Raw genomic sequence first — 21,980 nt, 5'->3', positions numbered from 1 at the left:
CGCTGGTCCACGGACCACAGTCTGAGAACACTGCGTCCATCCATCCTTCCATCTAGCTATGGGTCATACTCCTAACACTCAGCTATACTGCATATTTTCAAAGATAACCCTTTATTCCTCGTTCATTTTGTAGGTTTTCCTACTCTGCATCTTTGTTTTGTTTCCTTCATTGACTTACTCATTTATTTTCTCACTTATTGTCATAGTCGGCTCAGGCTGCTATGACAGAATACCACAGGGTGGGCGGCTTAAACAGCAGATGTTTATTTTTTCACAGCTCGGGAGGCTGGGAGGCCCAAGATCAAGGCACCAGTATATTCAGTTCTTGGTGGGGGCCCTCTTCTTGGCTTGCAGATGGCTGCCTTCTCACTGTGTCGTCATGTGGTGGAGAGGAAATGCTGGTATCTCCCCTTCTTGTAAAGGCACTAACTCGAGCTCCACCCTCATGACCTCATATAAACCTAATTACCTCTCAAAGGCCCCACCTCTCACACTATCACATTGGGGGTTGGGATTTCAACATATGAGGTTGGGGGGGGGGTGGGGCACAGACATTCAGTGCATAACATTCACGGATTCTTTCATTCCATCAGTGGCTCATTGTTTCATCAAAACTTAGCCCTCTTGGGGCGCCTGGGTGGCTCAGTCGATTAAGCGTCCGACTTCAGCTCAGGTCATGATCTCACGGTCCGTGAGTTCGAGCCCCGCGTCGGGCTCTGTGCTGACAGCTCAGAGCCTGGAGCCTGTTTCGGATTCTGTGTCTCCCTCTCTCTCTGACCCTCCCCTGTTCACGCTCTGTCTCTCTCTGTCTCAAAAATAAATAAATGTTAAAAAAATTAAAAAAAAAAACTTAGTCCTCTTTACTGATGTTTAATTGGCAAATAAAAATTGTAAATATTTAAGGTTTACAGTGTGATTTTTTTATATATATACTTCAAAAATTTTTACAGACCAACATAACAGGCCCTGTCAAACATTCTCATGGCGTTTATGGTACAAGGGAAGAGAGAAAAAATTTACCCTTTTCATTCACAGAGTGCCTCAGGGTTTCCAAAGAGATCTCACATGCAGGCTCCCCTTTGATCTTCTCCAGACCCCTAAAAGACCAGCGGGGCAGAGATTATTTTACACATTTCACAGATAAAGAAATTGAAACCCTAGATAAAAGAAATTGAAACCCTAGATAAAATACTTTCTCCTTCTAATAAACGAAGCTAATACTTCGTTTCTCTAATGGCATTTAATACATACATACATACATACATACAACCTCTTTCTAGACTCCAATCTCCATGAGAATACAATGGGTACTTCACTCTCCTTTTTGTGTCCCACAGCACTTACTTCTTAGCTTATAGTAGATGCTCATTAAAGCTCTGAGAAATGAATAAAAGAATGAAGGTTGGAGGGATAAAAATTCCATTTATTTTCTGAATCAATGATTATATTCATAAAATAATCAATGAAGAATAATATATTTGAAGATGAAAGCAGAGTTCTGGGTTATGTACTTATTTTCTATCAAAATAAACAGTGGTAGGGAGGACTAGTGTTCGTGAAGTGATTGCTGGTTGTCAGGTGTTTCGTGTTATAACATTTTGCCTTCATAACCTAACAGATTAATACTATCACTCCCATTTTCAAGTGGAGATACTGAAGACCAGAACTGTTTAGAAATTTTTGCAGATTCAGACACAGATGGTCTGTTAGAGAGGGGGCCCATCTCAATTCCGTTACCTCATGTGGCAACAGGAACACTTGAAATAACCTCCAATAACACTATGACAATAAGAAATTGTCCAGCATTTATCTACATAAGAAATTAATCTTGAGGTCATTTTTCAGTAACATAATCTCTCACCTTATTATTGACTTGCCATTGATTCACCATTTGCTGGTTGGATCTCGTGATTTATTTTCGTAAAAGGGGAAAGGAATTTCACTATTACCATGCTCTTCTCATCCTTCATGGGACCAGTCATCACTAACTGTGAAATGTTGACCTGTGATTTAGACAGTGAATGTCTTAACGAGTAGTCTTGTGTTAGAAGATGACTATTAGGAAAGAGAGTGGGAAAGGTTTGGGGTAAACCCTGGAACAAAGTGGGGGTTTGTGTGCAAGCTCTTTAGCAACACTGTAAAACTCAGAGTCGATTAGAGCAATATGTTAGACATTTACCATAAAAGACAGCTGAGAATTTTTAGAAAGTTTAAGCAAAGGACACTGACAGTGAACATCACAGGGTCTTGACAGAGGCAAGGAAGAAACAGACAACACTCAGGAAACAGCTAACTCACCGAGCAGGGTTCACACTTGGGTTCTGCAGCCAAAGTCTTACAAGAGCAGACACGTGCAATGTCCTGAAAACCAGAGACACACGTCAAAGGTGATCATTCCCACAAATGTGTGAAATACCAATCTGCATCCTTTTCTCTTACAGGTAATGCAATATTCTACCCGGCAAGCACCTGTTAATTTTTAATTGGCAGGGGTTACTGCAAGTTCTTATCATTTCATTAGCCATTAAGACAGCTAACAGTAAATCCTGGCATCTAACAGATCTTTTTTTTTTTTTTTTCTTTTACAATTTCAATGAAACTGTTTTAAGGAATGAGGAAATTCTATAAAAATTTTCCAAACTTTTTGGATCGGCCAAGTGGAAAAAAGTTTTGAAGCACATTTTCAGTCCCCCTGGGGTGTTCAATTCAGAAAAATCAAGTTACAACAAGTCTCCTATTTCTTAAACAGCTTTCTGTTGTTACTTGGACTGTCAGATCACGGAGCCGGTAGAAAGTCATTCATTCAGAGAAGGGTAGGGGCGCCTGGGTGGCGCAGTCGGTTAAGCGTCCGACTTCAGCCAGGTCACGATCTCGCGGTCCGTGAGTTCGAGCTCCGTGTCAGGCTCTGGGCTGATGGCTCGGAGCCTGGAGCCTGTTTCCGATTCTGTGTCTCCCTCTCTCTCTGCCCCTCCCCCGTTCATGCTCTGTCTCTCTCTGTCCCAAAAATAAATAAAAAACGTTGAAAAAAAAATTTTAACAGAGAAGGGTAAAATTGGGGAAATAGATAAATATTTTCTCTAATTCACTGCTGATGACGTTCATGTAATATTGGCTTCAAGGGGTAGCTTCAATCACTCTTGTACAGGTCTCAGAGATGTGACACAGGCAAGGAGGCTGAACTTCTCTAAAATAAAAAACACATCAGACATTTGATTATCACTGCTTCTTGGAAAGGGTTCGGAAGTGTCTCCTTAGCCAACGGTTCTTGGTTCCTAGACATCACTGCATTGGGGAATTCATAGTAAGGACAAAGATCTATATCTAAAAACAAAACTTGTTGCTAATGTATGTGCCTAGCAAAGGACTGGCAGGGGGGAATTGTCATTTTGTCTGGTCACTCAGGGTCTAAAACAATGAGGCCTGTTTGCAGAATAACAACACTAGATCATGCTTACATACTTCAGTTTCAGACACTGTTCTAAATACATTTTAAGCACATTTAATCCTTACAATTACCCTATCAGATACATACTAAAATTGTCCTCATTTTATAGGATAAACTTAGAAACTAAGAAACAAAAGTTCAACAACCTGCCCAAGGTCACATACCTAGTAAGTGGTGACATAGGCAGTCTGCTTCCAGAACCCAGGTTCTTACCCAATAAACTACTACTTTTTACATATAGTTAATGGTATTTTCTATATGAAGCATAATATATATATATGAAACTCATCATTAAAATTTTGAGAAAATGAAGAATGGAAGAAGAGAAATGGAAAACTAGTGCTACTAACCTCACATAATTGTTATTAGCCTTTGGGGATATTTGCTTCCCATCATATTTGTACATATATTTTTTATTTGGTGTAATTCTAGGATTTTGATTTTTTTCCCTCTTCATATTATATCAGAATTATTTCCCATGTTGCTGAAAGTGTTGGTGATGCTCATTTTTAATACCCGCATAATATTACATAGACTGGGGGTATCACTTATTTGGCAAGTCTCCAGTTCTTAGCTATCTAGGTTGCTTCCAAAAGCCCAGGGCAGGTTCAAGTGCAAGCTGTGGAGCCAGGCAGCCTGGTTCAAACATTGTTTCTCTACTCACTAGTTCCATAATCTCGAGCAAGCTACTTGACCTCTCAAGGTTTTATTGTTCTCATCTATAAAATGAGGATATTAGTGGTAACAACCTCTACCTCCTTGGGTTTTTTGTGAGGATTAACTGCATAAATTGAAGTAAAGCACTTAAAACATTGCACCCTGTAGTTAGTATAATGAGTAATTCTGTAGTGAACATCTTTATACATAAAACAATTCACAGTAAAAAAATTATTTCTGTAGGGGCACCTGGGTGGCTCAGTCGTTTGTGGTTTGTGGGTTTGAGCCCTGCATCAGGCTCTGTGCTGACAGCTCAGAGCCTGGAGCCTGCTTCGGATTCTGTGTCTCCTTCTCTCTCTGCCCCTCCCCCACTTGTGCTCCCCCCCCCCTCTCTCTCTCTCTCTCTCTGTCTCTCAAAAATAAATAAATGTAAAAACAATTTTTTCTAAATTTAAAAAATTAAAAAAAATTATTTCCATAATAGATATTCCTAGACATAAGATTACTGGGTCAAAACATACAAATTTTTTTGTTTATTTTTAAAAAAATATTTATTTATTTTTGGGAGAGCGCAAGTGGGGGAGGGGCAGAAAGAGGGGGACAGTGAGTCCAGAGTGGGCTTTGTGCTGACAGACTGACAGCTGGGAGCCAAATGTGGGGCTCAAAGTCATGAACTGTGAGCTCATGACCTGAGCTGAAGTCTCAGCCCCAGACTGAGCCACCGAGGTGCCCCTCTTTTTTGTTCTAATATCTGATTTACATCACCAAAGCATTTCCAAAAAGTATTACATAGATTTACATGCCACCAGTTATGTAAGAAGAAACCATTTTCCACTGTACCTTGCTAACTCTGGGTACTAACATTAAATTTTCTATTGCTTTGCCTTCCAGTTCATCAATCTGTTCTTCAGCTGTTTCTAATCTGTTCTTAAACCCATCCATTGAGTTTTTAATTTCTGTCAGTTTACTTCTTAGTTCCAGAATTTCCATTTGGTTTTTATATAGTTACCAATAATATGCAGAAATTCCCTATCTGCTCATCTAATTTTGTTAATTTATTAATTACAGATATTTTAAAGTCTGTTATCTGGTCTACAGGTATGACTGGTTAATTTTATTGCCAGACATTGTGTATGAAAAATTGTACAGATAATTTGAGCCTCTGGGTGATATCTTTGTCAAGTGGTGTTTTACCTTCTAACAGGTAGTTGTGTAAGTGAGATCTCTCTTGGATTGCCTACTCTCTGGGTTTTTGGCTTCTCCAATCCTCTCCACCTTAAAGCTCTAGGATGCTTTTAAACAAATATTTGCTAGATTTTATCCAGGTTTCCCACTTTCTCCAGAGGGTAAGTTTATCTAAATGAAAATAATCTGTATCAGCTGGGAATGTAAATCCTTGACATTAAAGTTAAAATAATTGATTAAGCCTAAATACAGCTTATTTTTGTTTTAGTATATATTCAATTGATTATTAGTAAGGCTGAATGTTTTTATGTTTGCAAATGTGTTATATTTCATCTTTTGTGAAATGTGATTTTAGTCTTATCTCATATATTGGCTAATAGGCTTCTATTTTATCTCATGTATTAGTTTTTAGCTGTGGAGTTTGTATGAGCTTCTGTTAATAATACGATAATTAACCCTTTTGTTATGTTCAAATAATTGTACCTAGCCTACTGTTTGTTTTGCTGCTATCTTTATATAAATCAAATCTATTTTATTTTTCACTTTGCAATTTGTTACAGTATTCTAAATCTTTAAAACCAAGTCCCTTTAGATTTCCTATGGTTTAAGTGTTGCTATTTTGTGTATCATGAGTATATAAATTGTTTTTTTTCAAACAGTTAATCAGTCCACACACTGTAAAATATTTTCCCTTTCCATTGGTTTGTGTTCTAACATTATCAAATATTTTGTTATTATATAATTGTTAACCACTTATTTTTCCTAATTAATCTATTTTGGTGCCAGTATCACATGATTTTAGTTATTATAACTTTATAATATATTTTAATATTTGATAAGACTAGTCTGCCCTCATTATTTTTCTTTCTCAGAAATGATTTCTACTATTCTTGCCTACTTTCTTTTCCAGATTTATGTGAAAATCAAGTTCCTCTCACCATTACCTCAAAATGTGAAAAACAAAAGAGACATGATTATTAGATTCCCCATTAAATCTATACTTTGGAAATAATTAACAATTTAAAAATGTTACCTTTTCAAAATCAGAAACCAATATTTTGATTAACTTAATATTTTTATAGCTCTCAAACAGTTTTATCTAGGTAGGTAGCATATTTCTGTTTAAACTCAGAGTTTTACATATCTTGTTGTTCTTGTAAAATAAATCTTTTAGAGGTTTGTGTTTAAGCTAATGATTGCTAATATTTAGAAATACTATTGGTTTATGTGAAGAGTCATATGTCTTCCAAGATTTCACTAATTAATTAGGTCTATACACATTTTTGTTCACTTCTTTGGGTTTTCAAACATACTTTTTCCTTTAGTATGTTTTATTATATTGATAAGGGCTTTAAAATAATGTTTAATAACAATTATTATGGCAGAACCACTATACCAACTTCTACCCACCCCTGTTTTTAAAGATGTATATTTCTAGTATTTTTACATTAATTTTGACTATTGGTTAAACAAATTTATTATCATGTTAAAACACAGTTTATTTTTTCTTTTTATCATTTTATCAGGAACAAGTGTTAAATTTTGTCCAACACTGTGTTTAAAAAGCAATCTATCATAATAATCATTTACTTCTTATTTAATTTACCGATGTGAAATATTTCATTAGTTTAAGTTTCTAATTTTGTAAACTTTTGCACTGCTGCTTGGATATACGTTATTTTCACTGTTTTGCTCCATCATAAAAAGCATGCTAAAGGGTGCCTGAGTGGCCGAGTCGGTTAAGCGTCTGACTTCAGCTCAGGTCATGATCTCACGGTTCCTGGGTTAGAACCCCGACTGGGGCTGTGTGCTGACAGCTCAAAGCCTAGAGCCTGCTTAGGATTCTGTGTCTCCCTCTCTCTCTGCCCCTCCCCTGCTTGTGCTCTGTCCCTCTCTCTCCCTTTCTCTCTCAAAAATAAATAAACATTAAAAATTGTTTTAAATAAAAAGCACGTTAAATTACTTTATGTTTTAAGTTATTTAATGCATTATTTTTCAGTGTCATTATTCCTTTACTAATGTTATATTAATAATTATTATAAAATAGTCTCTTTTGTAATTCTGCTATTGCTTTATCTGCTTTAGATGTGAGCACGTTAGGCTGCAAAATCTTTGCCCTTTTAAAAAGTATTTCCATGTCATTTATCTTTAAGTATGACTCTATTAAGCACCACCAAATCATACGACTTTCATTTTAATTTAATGTGAAGATCTTCCCATTTGAATAGAGAAATTTAAGACATTTATACTTGTCATAATTTTTGAGCTTGGCTGCACTTATTCTATGTTTTCTTCTTTTCAATCATTCCTTATTGTTTCCTTTCCATTTTGTCTTTTGGACTGTTTTGTTTATTTTTATCTTCTACAATTATTTATAAAATAGATATTTTTCTTCCCACTCAACTAGTATCCATTTGGAATTGCTCATGACTATCCTAAATGCCTTCTTATCTAAAGATTTAAAACTAAAGCAGCAACTGCTAATGCATTTGTTTTCTCCACCTTCTTTTTCCACATGGTGGTTATTAGTTACAGGCTCTTCATTTAAAAATTAAAAAAAGCTTTTAGGATTATTTTATTGAAAACATTGCTCCCTTAGTAAAGAAAACCATGCGGTGATCAACATCAATTCTTAATTCATTTCAATTTTCACTATGTTTTATTCATTTATTACTTTGTCTTGACCTTCGATGCTTAGTTAAGGCTAAACTTTTTCCTGAAATTTCCCATTCTTGATTTCTTATATATCTGACCACTGAGTGATCTGGATGATATCTCTGCAACTTTTGCAGTTAAGTACCCTTTGTTGTTATACTTTCTAAGACCTTCCCAAGTTAAAAATTTTCTTCTGTTGCTTTTACGTATGAGCCAATAATTGGGTAGGCATAAAACTTAAAGAGTCAAACTTGTTTTACTTAGAAGTATGTAAAAATTTACCTTTGGTCTTAAAAAAGCTCCAGTTCTGTAAAAGAAGTATGAAGACAGACTACAAGAGTATCTGTTTTCTTAGACACTTGCAGGAATTTTTTTGTTCGTTCTAGAAATTTAAAAATTTACCAGCCTGTGACTAGGAATTTATCTCTACTTCTTAGTTTTGCTCAAAATAAGTCTTACAATCTTACTGCAGTTTTTACACAGAAAAAGTTACAAACTTTGATTTTTACTTCTGATCCACATGCTCTGTTTTCGGAGGAACACCCATTATTTTATTCTTAAATATAAGAAATGTTTGTCTAATACTAATAGCATATACTGTGTGTTAAGCCCTCTGTTAGGGGTAGTGTTACAATAATAAGATGTTTATTGCTCTCAAGGAGCTTACATTCTAAGTTAAATCTCCAAGATGTGTCTATCCAATTTCCTCTTACCCTTTTAACTTTTTTTCATTTCCTTTGGATGTTTAGACCACTTATGAAGTTCTTCTTCTATATCCCTAATTTCTATTCCTGCAAATTGAAATTTCACTTCCTGAATTTTTCATCTAGTCACAATTTATTCTTATTTTTACCTGTTCTTGTTTAATTAAAAACAATATAGTCCATCCCACTATATTGTTATAATTACATTCCTAAAAAGCCTCATATTATCAGAAGGTTATTAGAAAAACAATTATTTCGAGGCAAAAAGGGGATGGGGCTAAGTAGTTTCAAATGCAAGAAGATATTTATGCAATAAGATAATTTTTACTACCATAACTTCAATAATAAATGTGTTTTTATGTTTCTAAGTGTCTGAAACTCAAATTGTAACTAATAAATTGGTCTACCAAAACCAGTAAATATGATTATCAACATTACTGACCAAGTAATGTAAGATTTAAAACATAAAGTAAAACCAGATCTTAGACAATGGGTTACTAGGACCTTAAAATAAATTATATTATAGTTTGCAACTCTCCAAGGTAAAGAAAAAACTATAACGCCAATTGATCAAGCAGCCATTAAACAAATCTATTTCAAATGTTTTTATGTAGTAACTGCATTTCTACATATATAACTATAGTTTTCAATATGCCATCATGTTAAAACCAATCATAGCAAGTACAACGCAAGTGACGTATCTTAATGTAGCCATGATGGTATCTCCAATTCTATCTATAAAACCACAGGAAGTGGGAGAAATGATTGAACTTGCATATGGAAATGACCAATTTCCGGTAAAATTCATGTGTTGGGATACGTTCAGTATTTCCAAAAACTGCAAGGAGACCCAGCAAAGTGGGAGCCCAAGGGGAGAAGATCCCACGTCGTCAGTGGGCTTCCACAGAAGTCCCCTTTTCTTGTAAGCTTGCAGAGTCAGCTTCTAGCATTTACAATATATTTCAGGTCATTGGTACACAAGGCCCAAGAAGCCATCAAAGGGAAGTCTTCTGCTTGGCCATTAAAATGCAGAAATGCAATTCTGGCTAGGAATAACTTTCACTCTGTTAGCACAGGAAACTCTCAAAGTGTGTCAGGGCCAGCAACATAGAAGGCCATAGGAGCAGCATGTTAGAGAGTAAATTGGAATTGATGAAGTAGACTCTTCATTCCTTCCAATCTCTAGAATACTCTTATTTCTTGTATCTTTATTGGTGATTCATAAAATTCTTTTTCAGGTGGTTCTAAATCCTTTAAAAAAGTAATTCACTGGAAGAATGTTCACATACTGCAACTCATTTGGTGTCTTCCCAGAAGTTCCCCAAATTGGAATCTTAAAATATGCATATTGGGATGAAAAAACAGCTTAAAAACAGTTTTGTTAAATGTCTGTTTTTTTAATTCAATGAATGATTTTAAAAATTAGCTTCATTGTTTTTTAATTTACCATCTGTTAACTCAATAAATATGAGTTCTTAAAGTTAACCTAATTGTCTTGGAATTTGCTGTTTTTGAAGCTGATTAAAGTTATTTAAATTAATTTGATTGTATATCCAGACTAGAACAAAGCATGTCTGCATTTGAATAGATCTGGGCTAATAATTTACAAATAAATGTGACCATTTTAAAAATGAACTAATTTTGTTTATGGTCCTTAATATATATCAGTCAACTGGCAGAGATACAGAGATGCTGATATTAGATACTCAAAGGGATAGTGTATCAATACACCAAAACTAGTGATCATTAAAAACTAACCAAGTACACACTTCCATCAACTCTGTCTTTTGTCAAGTAAAGAGGAAATGTAGAGAGACTATCAACTGGAATGCTTCTTCTTTTCCATCTATATTCCCATGGATAAAAGGAGTTGCTATGCTTCTTAAATATCAATCACCCTGCCTCTGGGTCACAGTTTATTAGACTAAGGGTGGTCACTGGATCTAAGTGAGCCAATCAGACCCATCCCTAAGAACTGTGAGAGACAGAAAGATGGGCCTTTTTCTGGGTGGCTTGACTGCAACACCTATAGCTCAGGAACAACTGGCAACCATGATCTGCTATGGAACTGAGGAAAGGAGGGTGCTGTGTTGCCACGAGAAAGACAGAGAAGAAATATGGACAAGAGAGAAGACTGACTGGGTTCCCTGAAGCGCTTCAATACCTCTATTCCTGACACCCCACTGTACCCTTGACTTCGGATTCCACAAAAAGCCCCGGTAGGCTTTTCCCTTTTTGCTCAAGTTCACAGAGTCAGTTTCCATCACTTACAGGTCAACTTGAACTAATGCACAGGGGAGAAAATATCACTGGTGGTAATGATTGTTTAATCATGGATCTTTAGGCTTTACTCATCCCCCTGCTTTCCTTCAGGTGAGAAGTTCTTAATTGTAACATGTAACTTAGCTAGTCTTTCTTTTATTGTTTACTGCTTTTATGGCTTATCTAAGAAATTTTTTTGCATCTCCAAGTTATGTTTTCCTCGAAAAGCTTTATGGTTTTAACTTCTACATTTAGATCTATAATCCACTGTCAATGAACTTTTGTATATGGTGTGAGGCAGAGGTCAAAGTGTTCTGTTTGTTTGTTTTGGTTTTTGTTTGTTTGCTTTTGTCTGCATGGGTATCTAGTTATTCTAGCATCATTTGTTGAAAATACTTTATTTTGTGTGTGGGGTTGCTTTGGTGGAGGTTAAAGTTGGTGGAGTGGGGCCATCTGAAGCCATCTGAAACCAATGACTCAATACTAAAATGCTGATGCAAACTTATTTTATTTTTTGGGGCGCCTGGGTGGCTCAGTCGGTTGGGCGGCCGACTTCAGCTCAGGTCATGATCTCGCGGTCCATGAGTTCGAGCCCCGTGTCAGGCTCTGTGCTGACAGCTTGGAGCCTGGAGCCTGTTTCGGATTCTGTGTCTCCCTCTCTCTGACCCTCCCCCGTTCATGCTCTGTCTCTCTCTGTCTCAAAAATAAATAAACGTTAGAAAAAATTTTTTAAATAAAAAAAACTTATTTTATTTTATTGACCTTATTAATGAGGTTAAGAAAATAATAGTAACTTCTACACTTAACAGAAGAATGAGTTAATAATTCATTCATCAGAATTCACTTCTTCCATAAACTTTCAGGTTAATATACCTAAAATTTATCTCATGACTAATAGTCAAGTCAGTTTTCTGTTCCATGCTGTTGCCAGCTTACCCTTTTCCATTGTCTGTATAATGTGCATCCACTTATGTTCCAAACATTATAAGGAGCCAGGCATGCTGAGATCTAGGCTAGGACTGTATCTCTTAGATGGAACAAACTATGTATGTCCAAGAATACTAAATAAAACAAAACTGATAACCAAGCCAAAGCAGGATTCAACTGCTGGTCCTGTCTGTTTGTCCCCCTTCTGTATACTATACCTGGAATGTTTACTGTCCTTTTGATTGCATAAACCAACTTCCAAGTTGTCTCATTTAGATCCAAAAGAAATAATATTATTGCATGTTTGAGATGACCTCAAAACACAATCTTAAAATCCATTGATTCCCGATGTGCAAGTCACAGATGACCTGTATACAAATCATCTTCACAGTGCATACAGAGAATGTTTAATATTTGCCAAAACCTCTGGGGTACATGTATGAAGCAACTGGCTCAGGAACTCTGGGCATCCTAAGCCCTTCCCAGGCCCTGGTGGGTCACCTTTGAGGCCGAAAGCTTCAATAACTTGGCACGCTAGTTATACTTTTGCCACGGCAGTTGGCTCATTCTCATCTGAGTGCTTCTAAAAAAATGTACAGTAGTGGATGAAAATCTATAGATTTGGCCAATAAGCCTTCCCTATTTCTGGAAAAATTACCCCTAACTTATCTTGGAGAACAGTACCTCCCCCACTCCCAGGCGACACAGTTTGGGTAGGGTGGCTGCACTCCTAAATCCAAGGTGCGCATCTGACCCAAAGCTGGCAAGTTAAAGAAACACAGCCCCGGACCAGGGTGATAAATGCAGCTATGAGTACACAGTACAAGCTGATCCAGTCACAGTCAGGTCTAGTTCTTTTGCTAGAAACTGAGGAAGAGGAGTGCTCTTTGGTTGGAGTTTCTATGTCAGAAGAATGGAAGCTTGGAGGGACTAGCTTATCATAGTAAAGGGAAAACTAGATTAAGAATGAAGGTAAAACAGAAGTTGACACAGAAGAAAGGAGAAACAAGAGATAGTTGGTGACATTATTTAAGCAGGTTGATATAATTATGCCTAAAATACTCTTTACACTGCATTTTCCAGTTTGTGTGTGTGTGTGTGTGTGTGTGTGTGGTGTTGGCGGGGGGATAAAAAGTGAAACAAAACCTTCATTTATACTTGGATTTCTGGATCCCCACTTGTTTCTACCAAATCAGAATTAATGAGCACGGAGCCAAGGTATATGCATTTAAATAACCATTGCATTTAATTCCTATACATGCTAAAGTTTGAGATCAACTGGTATGTGGGAATTAAGAGTGAAAAGAACAAAGATCCCCACCCTGATGTTTGTTGTCATCAACAAACTAGTGGGTGAGTTATGGAATCAGAACTAGAGTCCAGTTCTCCTCCTTTCTTCCTGGTGACTTGATTTCCCCATGGTCATACTCTAATACTTTTTCCAACACATTTTTCATCTAAAATGTAAACATTTAACTAATGGCAAAGATTCTACATTTGGGCAGCATTCATAGCATATAAAAGCAGGAGGTGCTTTAACAATTCAAGATAAGTGTTACTAGAGGGGCACCTGGGTGGCTCGGTTGGTTGGTTAAGTGTCTGACTTTGGCTCAGGTCATGATCTCACAGTTTGTAAGTTCAAGCCCCCCATCAGGCTCTGTGCTGACAGCATGGAGCCTGGATCCCATTTTGAGTTCTGTGTCTCCCTCTCTCTCTCTCTCCCTCACCTGCTTGCTCTCTCTCTCAAAAATAAATAAAACATTAAAAAAAATTTTTTTAAAGATGTTACTAGTGAATATGTTCTGTACTTTACAAACATTTCCACAAAAGTTAAAGAAGAGAGAAAGCATTCCACCGTATGTGTAGCTGTTTTAATAGAAAGATTATTTCTTCCAAAATCCTTCAGGAAAAAAATATTCCAGAAATAGAGGCCATTAATTATTCTCTGGCTTTGAGTCCCCTTAGCATACCAGCAAGCCACCCAGGAGGTACTTGCTTCTTTCTACCCCACTTACATTCCAGTCAATTCGTTTTCTTGTTTAAGTCCCTGGATTTCCTCTCTATTAGAATAATAATGACAATAACAACATTAACAAAAGAAAACAGGGTTAGTCTCTATTGACTACTAGCTGAGTTGATGCACTGGTATTTGCTAACTCTAGGAGGGGAGTACAATTATAATCCCCATCACATGGATGAGGAAATAGAGGCAGAAAGCTAAGAGACTTGGCCAAGCATATGCAAGCAGGAACTAGTTGAACCAGGATTACAATCCAGGTGCTTGGATTGTAAGGCTAACTTTGCCTGTCTATCTAGCCACCTATTGATCTATCATCATCTACCTATGTATCTCTCTATATCTATCTATATCCATTTATATATAGTCTGTATGTATATTTCTCCTCTGAAGTTCACTTAAAATATTATAATTTGCTCATGTTGCTTCTTTGGATTCAAAACTCATGGAACACATAACATGGGTAGATTTTACTGTCCATAAATCATACCTCAAGAAAGTTCAATTAAAAATGACAATTTGTAGAGCCAAACTGCTAAGACTTTAAAGACTTGATTGTCCAATGAACTGAGTGGCTTTCAGAATATGGATGTGCCCATGGGAACACACATAACCTACAACCAGTCAGCATACCTTAGGAAGAGTACCTAGTGTTTCTAACACTTAATGGGAATTTATGAGAGAGTGCGGGGATTGGTGACTGCAGGGTGGCAGGTAAGTATGGTTTCAAAGCAAGAAAGAAGCTGGGAACAGTGTTTAGTGGATTCAATTTTTTTTTAATTGAAAAATTAAACATAATCAAGACAGTCTTAGGCACCTGGCTCTGGGATGGATTGAACTATAATATACTCTGATGGGCAGTAATAAAGAGTTTGGCCGTCACCAAAAACCTGCATAAGCTATACACATGGGTCTAGTGGAGTTTTGCAGATCCTGGGAGTACAGACTTTTAGGGCCTGCTACAACAGACATGTGTTCAGCTGGAGTTCCTTTACAAGGTGGTAGGATCAGTAAGATCAGTCCTAGATAATAGACATTCTGATGCTGTGCTGATCTTTATGTCCTACTCTAAATGATTTATGCATTTTTAAAAACCAATAACGTTTACCACAGACAGATATAGAAAAATTACATATGATCAATATAAGATCATTGTGCTCTTGACAAACTAACGGTCTAACAAAGGTAGCATATGGTATAAGGAACCCTCTAAAAATGTGCCCTCCTTCTAAAACTTTAGCTTTTTTCTCTTCCATTCATCACCTTTTCAAATACTCATCAGTTGCCCCTATATGCATGGGAAGTTGTGTACTAAAAAAGGGCAGTGTTATAAAAGGCTTTGCATCACCCCTCAAATGACATTATGGAATATCAACTACAGCCTACCAGGCTCCAGAATTTTCCTGTCCACTTTGCCACCACAGTAAACTTTCTAAAGAGGTCCAATGGTGTTACTCCCATCCTTACAACCTTTAATGGCTCCCTATCTCATATGGTAGGAGACATCTGACTGGTGGTCTTTAGGCTGATTTTGGTCTGTACACGTGTAGTTTTCTCCCCACATGTGTACTTTAAAATGTGGTTAAGTTCTCAACACTTAATATTTCAATTTTTCATATAAATCCAAATTAGCAGCTTCTCTTTAACAACTAGAAGATCTGACATTGGGCATCGTTGGCCCTGACTATCCCATTTGGACAGTCCCATATTCTCCAGATTGCCAGTCTCCACCATTGCTTACGGTCTCAACTTGGTCTGCTTAGCTCACTTGTATCCATGCTCGGCCCAGAGTAGACAGAAGGGTTTGCAATCCCTGATAGATGGGCTAATGCCTAAATTCTACAGCATGTCTGCAAGATTCTTTACAATTTGTAGTTGCTTGATTTCATCCTTCACAAAGACCTCCTGTTCCAGCCACACTGAGTTCCTGGGTAGTTTCCTAAACAACAAGCTTTGTCATCCTCAGTGCCTTCACTCATATTGCTCTCTCTGCTTAAAATATCCTCTATCTTCCTTTCCCGACTAGAGAAGGCTCACTTACCCTCAGGACTTAGTTCAACTCCTCTATAGAACTTTCCTTAATCTTGCCAGAGAGTTCTTTGCTTCTTCGCAAGTGTTCCCATAATACTTTGTGCCTCTACTAGCATTGCAACGACTTTTCCTTCTGTGTGCCCAATTGGAAAATGTGTTTCTTGAAAAGAAGAACTCCCAATCATCTCCACATACCCGGTCCTTAATAGAGTGTTTGGCATCAATAAATGAGTATTAATCGAATCAATAAAAAGATGGATAAGTAAGTGAATGAATGAATACTTCCAAAAGACTGTTTTATTTGTGTTGCAACATTCTGATGGTTAAAATAAGGGAAGTAGCTACTCAAGACAAATTTCAAAATTTGATAATGATCATGACATCTTCAGATAACATTTTTCCCCCAGATAACACTTCTCAAAAGTTCTGTTCATCGTACCCTTTCTCGGAAAACAAGTCTTGAAAAAATAAAATATATATAATATTAGGGAATATATAAAGACGGACTTAAAATTGATAGGGCATTGCAATCTGTGGGAGAGGGGTGGGACTGGAGTCTTGTATTCAAAGAGAAAAGACAGTGAAAGAAGTCACAGCATGTCTCCCTGTAACGTGGTGGCCTTTCCTGCAGTATTTACCCTGAAGAATGGAACATCTGGGCCACAAAGGAGCAGGGTGGGATCACTTAGCTAAAGGATAACAGTGCACAAGGGTCCTTAAGAGTATGTTAGTCCTTAAACCTGTGCACCACAGCTCTCTACTTTGGGGCACAAGGTAGGCTGTACTATCTGGCCTCATTGTGGTGATTCTATGGAGCCATCCAATTATTGTTGCCAGTCAGTTGTGAGCCCAAATGACATGTGTCACTTCCGGCCATAGCATTTAAATGACCTTTATTTTTGCCATAGCAACATGAAACATTCAAGATGGCAACTCTTCTGTCAGCCTGGGACCCTGAGTGAGGAGACGTGGAAGGGGCTGACTTACAATGAACTCAGCATGACCAAGAAAACAACTTCTGCCATTGTAGGTCACTAAACATTGCAATTGTTTGTTATTCCGCCATAAGATAGCCTATCCTAATGTAATAGATTTGCTCTGTTTTGCTGCAAATGGAACTTAGACTAACGTCTGGAAGTTTTAGGGTCTATAGGACTTAGGAGTTTTAGGGTTGAAAGTTTTAAGAAAGTGTGCATCAATTTTGTTCAATTTTTTAGAAAATGTAAAAAATTGTACAAAGATGGAATGAACTACTTAGGATATTCCTCATTTATATACACAATATACACTGTGGTAACTACTCTGGAGGTAAAATCCCCACCTTTGGGTAGGTAAGTGGTGAATTCCCCTTTATTCAGGGTGTTTGCATTGATAGCCCCTGAAGGTTTGGCGGGCAAAGTAACTTCAAGAATACATTTCAACTTGGAACTGAAGGATGTCTATTTTCTCTGGTCTAAAAAAGAAAAAAAAAATCTATTCTCTCAAATATTCCTTTGATTCCATCCATTCGCTGATCCACTGAGTTGTGTTTTCACATTTTGATGTCATCTGGCCACCGAATTCCTTGCAGGCCGATACTGTTTTATCCCTCCTTTGTATCTGTCTCACACTATTTGATAAGCAATATTTGTTGTCTATTCTCCTAGGAAAATAATCAGCTTTTGACACTAGCTAGTATTATTAACCATTTGATATGTTTCAGATTTGGTCATCTTTCAACCATTTAAATTAGATTTGGACTTGTTAAAAAAAAAAAAAATCTAGGAGCAGAAATGTATTACCCTAATAACTTTCAGGCAAAATACCTTTCTCCTCTGGGAAAAAAAAAAAAAAAAGCCTTACCCTAGTACCATTAACATCTTAATTCAGTATTTAATGTATTCCTACTATGTGCCGGGGGCAAGGTTTACAAAAGAGTTTATCAAGTTATGTTACTTAATGTACTGTACCCATCATTACATAATTCTGTTTTATAATAGAGCCTGTGAGCTCTCTGTTCAAGACTATTTAGGGGAAAAAAAGCAAATTCATAAGGTTGGGGCAAAATGTTCCCATGGTTTAATGCAAGGGAGCATATCACACCTTAAATTCGGCGGACTTAGTTGATGACCCTGCGGAATAAATGAGTATGTAAGAGAGAAAAAAAATCTTTTTTTTTTTTTTTTTTTTTTTTTTGGTATTTCAATTTCTGCAAGCTTCATGTCAGCCTTTCAGCCTTTCAGAATTGGAGAATCAGCTGCCTGCTATAAGAAATTGCTAATAAGCAGTAATTAAAGACTGAGAATTCTTCCATTCCAAACCTGATGTCATTACCAGATGGAGATACTGGTACTAGTTAGGCAATTCAGCATTTTGGTAAATTAAGGCAGGAGGAGTCGGTGCCTCTTGGGTCCTATGGATACGCAAAGTGGTCCAGGAAGGAAAACTTGTGTTTTGTTTTTTGCCCATGGCATTTGTACCTTTTTGCTTTGCTTTTCAGAACTAGGAGTTGAGGTGGGCACTTGTGTCTTAGAAACGAGGGGCTAGTTCTCCAAAATAACACGAATGCATAAACCTTTAATATTCTAATGTCTTTGGAATTGTTGTCTCTGCGTAAAATGACAGTCAACTGAAAAAGACGGACATTCCAGTGAATCCAATACTCACTTGATCGGAAAAAAACTGGCATATCAGAAAGCAGTGTGAATACAAGCACTACCCTCCTTTATTTAGAAAAAACCACACGGAAATACAGCACAGTTGATGTGCTGTTACCAGAACTTGAAAGTAGAATCAACCACTGTGTAAAAGATAAAATAAGACTGCACGGATAGGAGGATTTTCCCAGCGTGCTTTATTCATAGACATCTGACAGAAGAGGACCTAACAGAGCTTTTAGGAAAAACTGAATTCTCAGCCCACAGTCACTTTCCAGGAACTTCACTGCAAACAGTGCTCCGCGCTGGCGGGATGGAGATTTTAGCAATCTCCCTCCGGCTTCCATACTCTCCTTCTCTCTAAATACAATTATGTATGGGGACTTAATGAGAGAGCAAGCCTTGTGTGAAAGGAACTCAGAAAAGTGCAGCTTCTAAAAATACACTGAGGCGGCTCGACAGTCCTTATTGCTACAAACTGACGTTTTGCCGTTCAGGGTTTGAACCTAACAACTACACACACGGAGAAAAAAAAGTAGACTGTTTTTTCCTTTCTGCAAACCCCTTAACTTTGAGTAAACAGTAGTAATTTTCTGTTGTCATACTCAATGCAAATTTCCCAAAGAGGGTACAACACAAAAGACCTGTTAGCTTCCTTGCAACTGGGTGGGGGTGGGGGTGGGGGTGGGGGTGGAGGGTGGCAGGAGGAGAGGGGCAAAGTTGGTGGAGTTCTCCTTTCTCCTTAGCCTGGGGTCCCAAACCTCCTAGTCACTCTGCTCTTGCAGAGGTTTTTGGAGTTTCATTCACCTTTTGGGAAAGTTCCCTTGGCCCTCTCGTCCGCCAGCCCCCTGTCATGAAATTCTCATCACTTGCCCCTTTTGCTTCCAGCTTTTTGGATTAACTGGACCTCAATTTAGGGGTCTCTTCTCAGTGGCTTGCAAAGAAGTGCAGCTGCCGACGGGAGAATACATATTAAACACACAGGCAGGGGCGCAGCGTGGGGGTCTGCAAGACTGCCCCCTCCTTCTCCCGCCGCCACGTGCTCCTCTGTTGGGGGCATCGCTCTTGGATGGGGTGCTGAAAGGGGCGAAGGTAGGGTGGAGGGAGAGGGACAGAGCAGGCTGTGAGAAAAGGAGGCCCCCTAGGAAAGATCTTCTCGGCCGAACATTGATAAGAGAAAAAAAAATTGGCCCACATGCCTCTAGTGGGGAGCGATACACCCCATGCGGGCTGGGTGGGAGGGGGGGGTGCGTCGGGGCCTCTCACCTGACTTCCTCCTCCGCTGGCACACACACTACAATCACCCGCTTCTTCCCCCCCCCCCCCCAAAAAAAAAGCCCAGCCAAACAACGAACAACAAGAGGAAGCCGCAGGCGGCAAGAGGAGGGGTGCGCGTGGTGGGGGCCCGGGAGAGGTGAGGGGGCAGGGTTGGCTGGCGTCGAGAACCGCGCCGCGCACCCCTAAGCGCACTCCCAGGCGCCCACACTTACCCCTAGCGGCTGAGGGTCCGGTCTTCGGCGCCAATCCCAGCGCGCGCCTCTCGCCCGCCCTCGTCCCTCCGGCCCGCCGCCCCCCACACCCCGGCCGGCGCGCTGGGAGGGAGCCTGGGAGCGGCGCGCGGCAGTGGCGGCGGCGGCGGCGGCGGCGGCTCGGGCTCGGCTCGGCTCGGGCTCCGGCGCGCTCAGTGTAGCCGGCGGCCGCTGAGGCTCCACCGCCAGGGGGAGAAGCCGGGGCGGGCGCTGGGGAGGCGGGCCGGGCCCTCGCCGCCCCGCCGACCAGCCCGCGTCGCACAAGCTCGGGAGCGGCGGCGACGCGGGGTCCGCGGAGCCCCCGGGCGCGGCGTGCCCGGCCGAAGGAGCCGCGGCTGGATGCGCGCTCCGGGGGGCTCTGGGCTCCCGCGGGGGGCGCCCCGGCCGCTCCGGTGCGCCTCCAGACTGCGGGCGCGGCGACCGCCGAGCGGAGAGCAGCTCCCGCCGGCCCCTTCCCCCTCCCGCCCCCGCCGCCGCCTCCTCCCCCTCCTCCCCCGTTAACATCCCCTCCCTCCCCCCCCCCTTCCTTCCCTCGGCCCCGCGCGCTCGCTAGCTCGCTCCTCGCCTCGCTCTCCCCTTTAAACGCCCACTTCGGATGGGGAAAGAAGACAACTTGAAGTCAAGTTGCAATTAACTTCCGCGGCAGCCGCAGCTCCGGCGGCGGCGGCACCAGAGGCAGAAGCCGCCGCCTCGGAAGTCCGACGCCGGCGCGCCCGCCCGGGGAGCTGTTCCTGGTCGCGGGCCCGCACTCGACAGCCACCGCCGCCCCCAGCGCCCATGCCTGAGTGAGTTCTGCTCCTTTGCCTCTCTTTTCCCCCCCTATTCTTGCTCTTTCATGTCTGTCTCCCTTTTTTCGGAATCGATCCAAACTTCTCCGTAGCACCCACCCACGGCGCCCCTTCCTGGGGCGGCGCGGCTCCCCTCTTGTGGACCTCCGGTGGCAGGGGTCCCCGGAGCCCCTTTCCTCGTGAGCAGTCGGACCCCGGAGGGGTGGGCGGGTAGAGCGTGGGAGAGCACCCGGGATGGGGGACTTGGAGATGCCATTCATTCTCTCTCAGGGTGTGGGCACACTAACACACCTGCCCAACAAATCCTGGCTGAACAAACTCCTTCAGGTCATCAGTGTGACCCCTCTTGGAAGAGAAAAGGGGAGCCGCAAAGACCGAAGGAAGCAAACGGGAAAAGGGAAAGCAAACCTCTCTGTGCGCCCTGAAGCGGGGCTGGCATAAAGGTGCCCGGCGGAGTAGACTGGGGGAGTAGAAACGTTCCCCGCCGGATCGCACGTAAGCTCAGCATCCTTCCCTGGTCCATCTCCTCCTTCCTCCGCCCCCCGCCCGCGCGACCGGGTGGGAGCGGCGGCGGAGAGGGGCCTAGGAAGTTAGTGGCAACTTCTCCATCCCGGGAACACTCGAGCGCCGGGGCGCTGAAGTTGGAGCCGGGATTTTGAAAGCCGCGACTCTCCGCATTGCGAGCCCTCGCTGGCGGTCGTGAGGTCGGTGCTGAAGGGACTCCTGGAGTGAATGTAGGTTTGGAGGAGGGCTGGAGGCGGGAAGCGGTGCTGCCCTCTTAGCAGAACCGAGACATCACAGGTGCGGCCTCGAGATCCGCACCTTGTCTCCCTCCGTCGGTCCCGACCCGAGCGTGGCGGCCTTTTCCGAGCGCTTCACTGCGGGGCGGCGGAGCGTGGGTCTGGGCAACCAAGATCAGAGGGACAAAGCAGGCAGGTGTCAGGTTCGGGGAGTGACACGCGCATACCGGGGAAATGCACTGAGCAGGACTCTTGGGATGACCCCAGAAGACGGAAAGGGGCTTAGGGCTCTTGCTGGAGGTCTTGGCCCGGACCTCCACTGGGGCGTTGCAAATTTCACTTACTAGTGTCAACCACAGGATCGCATCTCAAAGTGCCCTGCTTGGCAACTTTGACCTCTGCGC

At 40.8% G+C, this 21,980-nt stretch overlaps 2 protein-coding genes across 2 annotated transcripts in view; one reads left to right on the top strand and one right to left on the bottom strand.

Annotated features, from left to right (window-relative positions):
* Positions 1-815: 815 nt before the first annotated feature.
* LOC125921649 (translation initiation factor IF-2-like) lies at positions 816-21,096 on the bottom strand. The gene is made up of 4 exons (XM_049629217.1): positions 20,684-21,096; positions 20,010-20,499; positions 2,299-2,361; positions 816-1,097 (listed from the first exon to the last, which is right to left on the bottom strand). The coding sequence occupies exons 1-4, from the start codon at positions 21,094-21,096 to the stop codon at positions 1,062-1,064; spliced, it is 1,002 nt and encodes a 333-aa protein (XP_049485174.1). The 3' UTR covers positions 816-1,061.
* SATB1 (SATB homeobox 1) overlaps positions 20,588-21,980 on the top strand; it is a 106,021-nt gene continuing 104,628 nt past the window's right edge. Inside the window, exon 1 of the mRNA XM_049628861.1 lies at positions 20,588-20,833. The gene's annotated coding sequence lies outside the window, so the exon portion shown is untranslated. The remainder of the gene's footprint in view (positions 20,834-21,980) is intronic.

The sequence above is a fragment of the Panthera uncia genome, chromosome C2, assembly GCF_023721935.1.
Source record: "Panthera uncia isolate 11264 chromosome C2, Puncia_PCG_1.0, whole genome shotgun sequence".
Classification (NCBI taxonomy): domain Eukaryota; kingdom Metazoa; phylum Chordata; class Mammalia; order Carnivora; family Felidae; genus Panthera; species Panthera uncia.
Note: the sequence above shows the minus strand (reverse complement) of the source record. Positions and strands in the feature narration are given on the sequence as shown.